General features: G+C 44.4%; 1 protein-coding gene across 1 annotated transcript; it reads right to left on the minus strand.

Annotated features, from left to right (window-relative positions):
• Nucleotides 1-1,284: 1,284 nt before the first annotated feature.
• On the minus strand, nucleotides 1,285-12,254 carry LOC120303089 (tigger transposable element-derived protein 1-like). The gene is made up of 4 exons (XM_039332255.1): nucleotides 12,207-12,254; nucleotides 6,922-7,004; nucleotides 4,789-4,915; nucleotides 1,285-3,418 (listed from the first exon to the last, which is right to left on the minus strand). Exons 2-4 carry the CDS (start codon nucleotides 6,994-6,996, stop codon nucleotides 1,626-1,628), a joined length of 1,995 nt encoding a protein of 664 aa, XP_039188189.1. The 5' UTR covers nucleotides 6,997-7,004; nucleotides 12,207-12,254; the 3' UTR covers nucleotides 1,285-1,625.
• Nucleotides 12,255-12,961: the final 707 nt, after the last annotated feature.

Genomic DNA, 12,961 nt, shown 5'->3' on the forward strand with positions numbered 1-12,961 from the left:
CTTCACCTTCAGCCATTGTTGATATTGCACTAAATTAGCACCATCTTTTAATCCCCTACTAGGAAATCTATGTAACTGGCAGCAAAAAGGATCACATCATAAACATCAGTAAAAGGACATTTTTCAAATTAATGCACTAATGGCAAGCCAATGCAAATTAAACAAAACACAAAATAAAATCCAGGGCATCGCAGCAGCATACAGGAAATTTTTACCAGACTTTATCTCTAACCTTGAAGACTGATAATCTTCCCCGTTTAGAAAGATAGAGGTAAACTTTTAACAGGGGCTTCTGATGAGTTTTTTTTACAACTTATGGAGATAATAATTCTGGAATATCCAACCTTCTTTGAGGAAGTATCAGCGTCCTTACCAGACCCTGGTTCCCACAGAAGCAAAAAGAGAAAGACAAGGTGACTGGCAAACAGGAACGGTCTGAAAGCAGTTTATTCTGACAAGCTTTACATACATTCCCTTCCCGCAGTTCTACCCCCCCCCCCCGTCAACAGGCCAGCATCCGGTGCCTGTTCCTAAAGGCAGCACCGCAAGGCCCTATCACACACCTGCCCCGGCCACTGTCTAGTCTAGTGGTTCTCAACCTGTGGGTCGGGACCCCATTTGGGGTCGAACGACCATTTCACGGGGGTCGCCAAACAAGGCTGTCCGCCATTTTTTTCCTTTTCTTTGGCCACGCCCCTGGCACCTGGTGATGTATAAGTGGTTGGGGGTCACCACAACATGGGGAACTGTATTATGGGGTCGCAGCATTAGAATGGTTGAGAACCACTGGTCTAGTCCCTGCTGGTTGGTGCTGGCTTCTGTACCACGCAGCGGGTCATCCCCCTCCTGAAGATTTCGCAAAGGGCATGCTTCTCTTCATAATTATTAGAATGACTGTGTTTTCTTCATGGCCTTTATGCCAAGGGATTCTTTTCCTCTCTGGAAACTGGTCTTGAAATAAACAACAGCAACATATAGTAATATTTATCAGCAGTAAAGTTAGTGCCTAAAAACATCTTGTGCCCATGGGAAGCTGGACTGAGCTTCACAGCCAGCAAACATTGCGTTCCTGTATTAAACCTGGGCGTATAAGACAACCCCTGACTTTTGAGAAGATTTTCATGGTTAGAAAGTCGTCTTATACGTCGGAAAATACGGTATTTTCCAGTATATAAGACGACTGGGCGTATAAGCCGACCCCCGACTTTTGAGATTTTCATGATTTAGAAAGTCGTCTTATACGCCGGAAAATACGGTAACTCTCCAGAAGATAGGCTCAAGATCCAGAAAGATCTTAGCAGGCTTGAACCCTGGGCCCTAACTAACAAAACAAAATTCACTGGTGAGAAAAAGTTTTAGTTAGGCAAGAAAAACCTTCTCTCCCTTTAAACCAAATTACCTACACCTTGCACACTTCTCTCCATTTCCGTTTCTCTTCAAAGAAATGACCATTATTAACACTGCTGTATGTATAAAATTTTAATGACAATAATTAATATGTAAATACACATACTCTTCCATAATTGAAAAATAAAATGCAAAACACATTGAAAGGGAAAATATTAGTGCAGTGAAAAATAAAAATTAGGTCTGAAAGGATGGAGCAGCTGGTCAATGGCCAAGGCTCATCCAGGACTGTTGAGGTAGATGCGGATGGGAGTGTTGTAGTTTTCCGGAGGAACCATGCAAGAGTTACTTTTCTCTTTAGCTTCGTATATTTCTCGATAACATTTCAAAACGTTATTGATTTTTCTTTGGACTCTACCCACACGTTCTTCGTTGGGATCAATGTCATTCAAAAAAGATAACACGTGGTTTGTTTTGGAGAAAAACTCTGCCAATTCTTTCAATGTTAACTTTTTAGGGGTGCAAATGCCTCCTCCTCCATCTTCCTGTTCCTCCTCCTCCTCCTCCTCCTCTTCATCTTCTCCTGCCTCCACATCCCCCTGTTCTTCCGATTCACTTTGCAGTTGCATTAATTCTTCATTAGAAAGTTCCCCCTCGTTGTATGCAATGAAATTTTCCACATCCCCAGCATCAATATTTAAATTAAGGGATCTGGTCAGTGTTACAATATCCCGACTGATGACTTGTACATTTTCATCTTGGTCAAAACCTTCCCAATTTTTTACAAATACAGCAAAACGTTTCAAACATTTGCTCCAACCCCCTTGCATACATTTTGTAGGGACATCGTGCCAAGCTACTGCAATGTTTTGGATGCAGTGAAGGATATTGTAACCTTTCCAAAAGTCACGCAATATTATTTCCTCTCTGTCCATTGCAGCTACAGCTTCGGCCAATGTGGCACGTAAGTAGTGTGCCTTGAAAGCTGCAATTGCTCCCTGATCCATAGGTTGTAGGAGAGAGCTTGTGTTTTTGGGGAGATAGACTACTTTCACACCAGGGTGGAGATTGCCCAGATGGGGGGGATGTCCAGGGGCATTGTCCAGAAGTAGGAGTATTCTGAAAGGGATCTTGTTCTCCAAGCAGTAGGTCCTTACTTGTGGCACAAAGCAGGACACAAACCAATCCTCAAAGATTACTTTTGTCATCCACACCTTCTTATTGACTCTGTAATGCACTGGTAGAGCGTCCTTACTTATGTTTTTGAAGACATGAGGATTCTCTGATCTATGAATCAGCAATGGCTTCAACTTGAACCCAGAGACATTTCCACCCAACAACAAAGTTATTCTGTCCTCAGATGCTTTAGATCCAGGCGTTGTTTTGCCCTCTTTGTGGATGTAAGTCCGTCCTGGCATTTGCTTCCAATACAGCCCAGTTTCATCCACATTAAAGATCTGCTGTGGCGAATAGTTGCCCTCTACTACAATTTCATCCAGTTTGTCTGGAAAGCGTTGGGCAGCTTCTTCATCAGCACTCAAAGCTTCACCAGTAGTTCGTATGTTATAGTAATTAAATCGTTTTTGGAATCGCATAAACCAGCCACGGCTGGCCCCAAAGGTCTCACTGCGCTCCTCACCTGCTCCTTGCTTTAGCATTTCAAAAATGCTGCGGGCCTTCGCCTGAATCAGATGGAGACTAATTGGCATTCTTTTCTGGATCCGATCGTCAATCCAAAGCACAAGTAGCTGTTCTGTTTTGGAAATGAGGCCTGTCCTATTTCTCGTAATTATGGCATCTGTTCCTGGAGCTGATTTAATTGCCTCTTTTATCTTTTCTTTATCCTTAAGGATAGTGCAGATGGTGGACGAGGCCAGTCCTTCTTCTTCTCCTATGGTCTTTATCTTCTTCCCCTTCTCGTGGGCTTTAATTATTTTCATTTTCAAGTCCAAATTGATTCTTCTCCTTTGTTTCTTGCGTCCATGTTGAAGTGAAGTAGAGCTTGGTCGCTTTCCTTGGGAAGACATTTCTAGCCAACGAAAGAGTTGATGGAAAAGTACAGTATCTTGTCCTGCAGATAGAGAAAGAGAGAGACTGGTTCAGAACTGTTTACAGCAGTGGTTCTCAACCTTTTTAATGCCGCGACCCCCAACCGGTCGTAAGTCGAGGACTACTCAACTGGTGCAGCACCATTTGCAGAATGGGACTTTTGGCGGGCTCAGCAGGGCAGAGACAGCCTGGACAATTCCTATTGGCTTTTGAAAGCCAATAGAATTAGACTCTATTTAAGAGAGTCTATTCTATTGGCTTTCAAAAGCCAATAGAATAAAAGGGAGTAGCACAGCTAAGGAAAAGGGGGGAAAAAATGGCGGACCCCCGTGAAATGGTCGTTCGACCCAAATGGGGTCCCGACCCAAAGGTTGAGAACCACTGGTTTACAGTAAGATGAATGTTATGGTAAGGGGAGGCAGATCCTAAAGTTGAAACTCAAGTACTTTGACCACCTAATGAGAAGGAAGGATTCACTGGAGAAGAGCCTAATGCTGGGAAAGACTGAGGGCAATAGAAGAAGGGGACGACAGAGAATGAGATGGCTGGATGGAGTCACTGAAGCAGTGGGTGTGAATTTAGATGGACTCCAGAGGATGGTAGAGGACAAGAAGACCTGGAGGAGCATTGTCCATGGGGTCGCGATGGGTCGGACACGACTTCGCAGTTAACAACAACATTATTTCTAGTCTCCAACCAGTCATACCACTTATTCCATGTTATATAGTATTCTGTGTCTTCCTTTTCTTTTATCTCTTTTGTTAATTTGTCTATCTCAGCACAGTCCAGGATTTTTCTTATCGCTTCTTCCTCTGATGGTATATTCTCATTTTTCCAGCACTGTGCATATGCTATTCTTGCTGCCGTTATTATATGTAAAATTAACCACTTATTTTGTTTGTTCCCTTCATGCACATGAATCTGATTCTTAACAAATGGGAGAGAGTGAACTGTGAAGGCCAGATTCCCCATATGGAGTCCTGGCTTCATAGAAAAGAATAAAAAAAAAAACCTCATATAAATAGCTTGCAAACTTGAAAATTAGTAATTTAGAGAAGAGATACAGACAAAAAAAAATGCTGGAGGACTTCATGTGCATTAATTTTGCACTATAGTATTTATTTATTTATGAGACTTATATACCGCTTTAAGTGCAAGTACTCTCTAAGCGGTGTACACCAGTAAGCAATGTATATATATATATATATTTTACATTGCCCCCAACAATCTGGGTCCTCATTTTACCTACCCCGGAAGGATGGAAGGCTGAGTCAACCTGGAGCCGGTGAGATTTGAACCGCTGACCTGCTGAACACAGTCAGCTAAAGTGGCCTGCAGTACTGCACTCTAACTGCTGCGCCACCTCGGTTCTATCTGAAAAGAATTCCTTACCTAAGGAGGCCATATTCCTTGCATTTTCCAGCATGACCTCTTGGTGCAGGGCTTTTTGCTTGGAATCCAGCAGGGCCCACTCCTCCACGGAGAAACACACAGCTACATCCTCAACAGACACCAAATCCTGACATAGGGGGAAAAAAACACAATGAATCCCATGAACATTCCTAACAACCAACACTTCAATGAATTACATGCAGGTTCTTCTTCTTGATGAACAAACTGCAGAGTTTCCAAATAGGGCAAATGAGCATGTTAAGATATTGAATTTAGTAGCTGGAACAGTAAAGCGTATAATAGGCCGGAACACACAGTTGTAGTTAATTGATCGGACAGTGCTGGCTCCTGCATGAGGCAATCTACACTATGATTGGTTGCTGTAAGTATAAAGAGTGAGTTTCCCAGTTTTCCCTCCTTTTTTCCTTCTGTCTGTTCTGTATACGGTTTTAGATTTACCTCATGATGTTCCTGTGTTTTACCTCATGTTCCTTCTGTCTGTTCTGTATACGGTTTTAGATTTACCTCATGATGTTCCTGTGTTTTACCTCATGATGTTCCTGTGTTCCTGACTATCTTATGTTCTTCCTTTTCTGGATGACGACAAAGACTGTTGTAAAATTGTACATTAAATCAATTTGTTTATATCAAAGACTACAAGTCTCTGTCAGTGTCTTTGACTTCATCTGAACAGGGGCTGCACAATTCCTGGACAGAACTTCTTCTCTGGGAAACCTTTCCAAAAACAAAGTTCCTCTGGCTAGGGATACATTTAGTTAATGCTTTATTGATCTGGCTGATTCCGCAAGAGCAGCAACCCCATATCCCTTTGCTGTATGCTGATGGGCTAGTCTTTGAATGTATTGGCCCAATCCAACACTGGGTTAATTTTACCGACTGTACTTAGCCAATGAATCATGCCAAATCAAGGAAAGTGAGGTTCAACATTTAATTTCTGTACAAAAGTCAAGTTTGGACTTTAGTTTTTTTTTACTTTGGGCTTTCATGTGTAACCATTTTTTAAAAAAAACTTAGTAAAGACCACATCTGGAATACTGCATCCAGTTTTGGTCACCACATTACAAGAAAGATGTTGAGACTTGAAGAACAGTTGCAGGAACTGGATATGGCTACTCTAGAGAAAAGAAAGACTCTGGGAGGCATGATAGCAGTGTCCCAGTATTTGAGGGGCTGCCACAAAGAAGAAGGGCTCAACATTTTCCAAAGCACCAGAAGGCGAGACAAGAAACAATGGATGGAAACTAATCAAGAAGAAAAGTCAACTTGGAATTAAGGAGAAACTTCCTGACAATGAGAACAATTAACTAATGGGACAACGTGCCTTCAGAAGTTGTGGGCACTTAAATCACTGGAGGTTTTTAAGAAGAGACTGGAAACTGAAATGGTACAGGGTCTTCTGTTTATTTTATTTTTTTGTAAAAAAAAAATTTATTTTCAATTTTACAATGCATTACATTCATAAAAATACTTCAGATAAAAAATAAAACAAATTGATACAAACAACTTTCGGTATTGCTCACCCATTTCCCCCCATCCTCTAATCTACTTCCCTCTTTCCCTCTTCTTCCTCTTCCTCACTCTCCCCCTCTCCTCCTTCTCCTCAAGGGTCTCCTGTTTAAATAGGGGTTTGGACTAGAACAGTGATGGCGAACCTTTTAGAGACCGAGTGCCCAAACTGCAACCCAAAAACCACTTATGCATCGTCGGGTGCCGGGTGGGTGTGGCCCATTGGGTAGGCGTGGCTATGGTGGAAATGGCAGACTGGGTGGGACTAAAAAGTTCAATCAATCAATTCCAACTTTGCGAGATCTTTTTTTTCCCGCGAGAAGTTGAAATTGACTGATTGATTGAACCTTTTTTTTTTTTTGCACACGGCGGTGGAGGCCTAAAGCGAAAAAGGTTTTATAAAACCCAGCTGAAGGCCTAGGACTGGGGCGACGGCGCGCGTGCCCACAGAGAGGGCTCTGAGTGCCGCCTCTGGCACCCGTGCCATAGGTTCGCCACCACTGGACTAGAAGACCTCCAAGATCCCTTCCAACTCTGTTATTCTGTTATTGGGGACTTCTTCACTAGATCAAAGTGGCACTTTAAGGGAGGGGAGACTCAGCCTACCTGAGCTGGAAGCACGTCTGCTGTTAATCCTCCGCTAGAAAGAACCAAGGTTCCAAGAGATGAACACGATGCCATTAGAGTGTCTAGGAGTGAGGAAAAAAAAAAACAGCAAAGGAATAATTTGCTATCAAACATCCTAATGATATTCTTGAAGCTACAATGAAGAGGAATGATTTTAGCCCATTTCTGTGCTAACTAGGGACTCAGTTTATTTGAATGTCTTGCAGTCACAGCAACAGCATATAGAAGCTGAAGCTGGTGAGAGGAAAGCTGAAAGGTGTGTGGTTTTTTTTTTTTAATAATTTTTTATTTTTCCAAACTCTCCCCCATACACATACCGTGATATTTATCAGATGTTAACATACATTCTTTTTACATTCATATATAAAGTACTTATAATAAAATGAAATAAATACATGCACATGACTTTTGGTGTTGCCCGCCCATTTCCCCTTTCACTGTATCCACACTCCTTCTTCTCTACCTTCTTTCTCCCTCTCTTCTCTTCCCTACTTCCCTCTTCCTCTCCTCTTCTCTTTCCTTCACCACTCTCCTCCCCTTTCTCCCCACTTCTCCTCTTCTCCTCCAACCTTCCTACTTCCTTCTCCCCTCCTTCACTCTTTTCTCTCTCCTCTCCTGAAAGGTGGGTGTTGCAGACCTGTGCTCTCAGGTTCAGCTTATTCTCTCTCTCTCTCTCTCTCTCTCTCTCTCTCTCTCTCTCTCTCTCTCTCTCTCCCTCTCTCTCTCTCTCTCTCTCCCTCTCCCTCTCTCTCTCTCTCTCCTTCCCTCCCTCCCTCCCTCCGTCTCCCTCTCTCTCTCTCTCTCTCTCACACACACACACACACACACACACACACACACACCTGGAAAATTGCCACACTCAATCCCAGATCAACTGAACACTGCGACACAAATGGTTCTTTAAAATAAACAGAGACCCGGTGGGTTTAAAATAACAGCATACTTTTACCGCTATATTTTTGGTCTAACACACAAACACACACACACATCCACACTTACCAAGGGTCCAATACTATGCCGCCAGGCACTAGCCAGAGGGATGGAATCTGCAAAGTTTGGAATCCAAAAACAAGGACTCAAAAAAAACCCACAGGGCCAGCTTCAGGACCTCTTTTTATCCCCCAGAAATTGGTGGGGAGGGGGTTTCCCATGCAGGCCCAACCCCTTTGTTGGTGAGACTTGAGGAGGGGCTTGTCACGTGCTCAGTCCCCACTTTGGTCCTTTTTGTTTCCTTATGGACTCGGTTCCCTTTCCCTGAAGAAGTTTTTACTGGTTTTTGTCCACCCTTCTTATATGCCTTGGCCACTTTTAGGTATGGTGGCTTTGGCCTAGTCCATGGGTAGGCAACCTTGGCTCTTTTATGTCTCCTGGACTTCAACTCCCAGAATTCCTGAGCCAGCCTGGCTCAGGAATTCTGGGAGTTGAAGTCCAGGAGTCATAAAAGAGCCAAGGTTGCCTACCCCTGGCCTAGTCTCACACAGCAATGCTGGCTGTGGAATTCTGGGAGTTGAAGTCCACATGCCTTAAAATTGTCAAGGTTGAGAAACACTGGCTTGGAGTAAAACAGGAGATGCCACAAAATGAGGCTCACTCATCTCCCATCAGAGCATGACAGGGTTTTGTATGTATTCTCGCCAATAGGTCTGCTGTCCAGATGGTAGGGAGGTACAATACGTCAGGAAGACAAATTTAACACAAGAGAAATAACATTTTAGGAAAACTGATTTAACGCACTGAAAAATTGAGAAGATTAATACGGAGGCAAAATACAAACAGAAAAAAAAGGAAGAATTTTCCTTTCCCATGGAACCCAAATCAGGTTAACTCCTGGCCTACAGCAATGTTTCTCAACCTTGGCAGCTTTAAGATATGTGAACGTCTCATACTACCATATGTGGTGGGAATGCCCAAAGATCCATAAATATTGGAACAGGACACGAAACTGGTTGAGGGATATATTAACACTGGACTTCAGAGTTAAAACCTGAACTCTTTTTGTTGGGAATAACGACAGAAAAATACGACAAGGGAACAATCTACCAGCTGCTACACATCCTGACTGCAGCTAGGCTTGCTTTAGCGCAAAAATGGAAGAGCAAGGAAATTCCCACAGAGAAAGAGTTAATACATAAAATATTAGCATGTGCGGAAATGGACAGGCTCACAATGATATAAAAAGATAAATGTGGATCAGTTTATTATGAAACCTGGGATAAATTTTACCGCTGGAGGAATTTGAAGAGGACGGTCGGGATCAAAGATGAATGTTAAGATAAAAATATATGTTATTTTAGAATAAGTATTGTATATAAAACTTAGATGTATATGTAGAGTTGAAGAATTGATTGTAAAAAGTGGAATAATCTGATAAGAATGTATATACTTGAATGTCACGTCAAATCCAATGTTTGTTTGTTTTTAATTGTATTATAAATAAAATTTGTAAAAAAAAAAGATATGTGAATGTCAACTCCCAGAATTCCCTAGCCAGCACAGCAGGTTAGGGAATTCTGGGAGTTGAAGTCCACATATATCTTACAAGTTGCCCGGGTTGCGATATGCTGGCTCAGAGGGGAAAAAAAGGTGACACTTTTTAAATGCGCACAAAAAAACCTTTTGAAAATGCACACGAGACTTTAAAAACACAGTTAAATTAAACAATGAAAACTAATTCAGGAATGAAAGAAACTCTCGGGCGAAGTTAATCCTGAGATATACGCTAAAGCATATATGGAAAGGCTGCTGGAATTGGTTATGTCTAGTTTAGTGAAGAGAAGGATGAGGGGGGACATGATAGCAGTGTTCCAATATCTCAGAGGGAGTTACGCTATTCTCCAAAGCACCTGAAGGCAGGAGAAGAAAACAATGAATGGAAACCAATCAAGGAGGGATCCAATCTAGAACTGAGGAGAAATTTCCTGACAGTTAGAACAATTAACCAGTGGAACAACCTGCCTCCAGAAGCGGTGAATGCTCCAACACTGGATGTTTTTAAGAAGAAACTGGACAGCCATTTGTCGGAAATGGTATAGGGTTTCCTGCCTGAGCAGGGGGTTGGACTAGATGACCTCCAAGGTCCCTTCCAACTTTATTATTATTATTATTATTATTATTATTATTATTATTATTATTATTAGGCATCAGATGGAGCCTTTGCCTGATGCTCTCTCCTGAAGCGGCTCATCTCGAGCAACTCCCCGGAAACAATGGCTCCTGGGAGGGGTCGCCCCCTTTTCCTCCGGCCGGTTTAGTAGCCACTGAATTTCAAGACCTTGTGGATCTGAAACAGCCCCAGAGGAAAAAGAAAGTCACGGGAAACGATTCGGAAGGGCCAGCGGAATAAAAGGAGATAATAATAATATAATAATAATAATAATAATAATAATAATAATAAAAGGAGAAAATGGGGAGTGCAGGAGCGAACTTAGGGGCGCCCCAAGAAGCTGCATTGGAGGGTCACCTGTCCAGGTATTTCGAAGGGAGGGAGGGAGGGAGGGAGGGAGGGAGGAAGGAAGGAAGGAAGGAAGGAAGGGAGGGAGGCAGGCAGGAAGGAAAGAAGGAAAGAAGGACAGACGAAGGAGGGAAGGAAGAAAGGAAGAAGGAAGGAAGGAAGGAAGGAAGGAAGGAAGGAAGGAAGGAAGGGGAAGGGAGGAGGGAGGAAGAACAGGAGGAAGGAAGAAGGAGGGAGGGAGGGAGGGAGGAAGGAAGGAAGGGAGGAAGGAGGAAGGAAAGAAGGAAGGACAGACGAAGGAAAGAAAGGAAGAAGGAAGGAAGGAAGGAAGGAAGGAAGGAAGGAAGGGGAAGGAAGGAAGGACGAAGAAGGGAAGGAAGGGAAGGAAGGAAGGAAGGAAGGGAAAGGAAAGGAAGAATGAGGAGGGAAGGAAGGACGAAAGGAAGGAAGGAAGAAGGAAGGAGGGGGAGGGAGGGAGGGAGGAAGGAAGGAAGGAAGGAAGGAAGGAAGGAAGGAAGGAAGGAAGGAAGGAAAGAAGGACAGACGAAGGAGGGAAGGAAGAAAGGAAGAACGAAGGAAGGAAGGAAGGAAGGGGAAGGAAGGAAGGACGAAGAAGGGAAGGAAGGAAGGAAGGAAGGAAGGAAGGAAGGAAGGAAGGAAGGAAGGGAAAGGAAAGGAAGAAAGAAGGAGGGAAGGAAGGACGAAAGGAAGGAAGGAAGGAAGGAAGGAAGGAAGGAGGGAGGGAGGGAGGGAGGGAGGAAGGAAGGAAGGAAGGAAGGAAAGAAGGAAAGAAGGACGGACGAAGGAGGGAAGGAAGAAAGGAAGAACGAAGGAAAGAAGGAAGGAAGGGGAAGGAAGGAAGGACGAAGAAGGGAAGGAAGGAAGGAAGGAAGGAAGGAAGGAAGGAAGGAAGGAAGGAAGGAAGGAAGGGAAAGGAAAGGAAGAAGGAAGGAGGGAAGGAAGGATGAAAGGAAGGAAGGAAGGAAGGAAGGAAGGAAGGAGGGAGGAAGGAAGGAAGGAAGGAAGGAAGGAAGGAAGGAAGGAAAGAAGGAAAGAAGGACAGACGAAGGAGGGAAGGAAGAAAGGAAGAACGAAGGAAGGAAGGAAGGAAGGGGAAGGAAGGAAGGACGAAGAAGGGAAGGAAGGAAGGAAGGAAGGAAGGAAGGAAGGAAGGAAGGAAGGAAGGGAAAGGAAAGGAAGAAAGAAGGAGGGAAGGAAGGACGAAAGGAAGGAAGGAAGGAAGGAAGGAAGGAAGGAGGGAGGGAGGGAGGGAGGGAGGAAGGAAGGAAGGAAGGAAGGAAAGAAGGAAAGAAGGACGGACGAAGGAGGGAAGGAAGAAAGGAAGAACGAAGGAAAGAAGGAAGGAAGGGGAAGGAAGGAAGGACGAAGGAAGGAAGGAAGGAAGGAAGGAAGGAAGGAAGGAAGGAAGGAAGGAAGGAAGGAAGGAAGGAAGGAAGGAAGGGAAAGGAAAGGAAGAAGGAAGGAGGGAAGGAAAGACGAAAGGAAGGAAGGAAGGAAGGAAGGAAAGAAGGAAAGAAGGACGGACAGGAAGGAAGAAGAAGGAGGGAAGGAAGGAAAGAAGGAGGGAGGAAGGAGGGAGGGAGGAAGGAAGGAAGGAAGGAAGGAAGGAAGGAAGGAAGGAAGGAAGGAAGGAAGGAAGGAAGGAAGGAAGGAACTTCTTACCTGGCGCTCGAAAGGAAAAAGGCGGCTCTCTTCCTCGCCCGGACTCCGCTCCCCGAGAGATGCGCGCAGCAAAGGATCCGCGAACCCCGCCGGCCACGCCACTTTCCTTCCTTCCTTCCCGGCCACTTACCTGGATTCTCCTCCCCGGAACGGGACTGCGCAGAGCCCAAGCAGGAAACCTTTCTAGCTCCTCCCCTCCCCGCCCAGCTCCTCCCCCTCTCTAAAGGACGCAGAGCACCGCCCCCTCGGAGGCCCCGCACGCCCCCTCCCTTCTACCACGGGGGAAGTGGTCCTGCGTGGGATGCTGCGCTGGGCCGGCAGTCCGGAGCTGTTTCGCCCGAGACTGTCGGAGAAAAAGGAGAGGGAGGGAGGGGACGAAGCCCAGGGAAGGGAACGAGCAAAGTGAGAAGGGAATTGCCCTTTAGCACAGTGTTTCTCAACCTTGACCATTTTAAGGCATGTGGACTTCAACTCCCGAATTCCAACAGCAGCAATGTGGCTGTGGAATTCTGGGAGTTGAAAGTCCAAATTATTAAAATGGCAAGGTGAGAAAAATACTGAAGTTTAGCAGGATAACAGAGTTGGAAGGGAGATCTTCTAGTAGTCCACCCCTTGCTCAGGCAGGAACCCTATAAAGCAGTGTTTCTCAACCTTGACAATTTTAAGGCATGTGGACTTCAACCCCCAGAATTCCACAGCCAGCATTGCTGGCTGTGGAATTCTGGGAGTTGAAGTCCACATGCCTTAAAATGGTCAAGGTTGAGAAACACTGCAGTTTAGCAGAATAACAGAGTTGGAAGGGAGATCTTCTAGTAGTCCCACCCCTTGCTCAGGCAGGAAACCCTATAAAGCAGTGCTTCTCAACCTTGACCATTTTAAGGCATG

Source organism: Crotalus tigris, unplaced genomic scaffold, assembly GCF_016545835.1.
Source record: "Crotalus tigris isolate CLP2741 ecotype Arizona unplaced genomic scaffold, ASM1654583v1 scf7180000024460.1087499, whole genome shotgun sequence".
Classification (NCBI taxonomy): domain Eukaryota; kingdom Metazoa; phylum Chordata; class Lepidosauria; order Squamata; family Viperidae; genus Crotalus; species Crotalus tigris.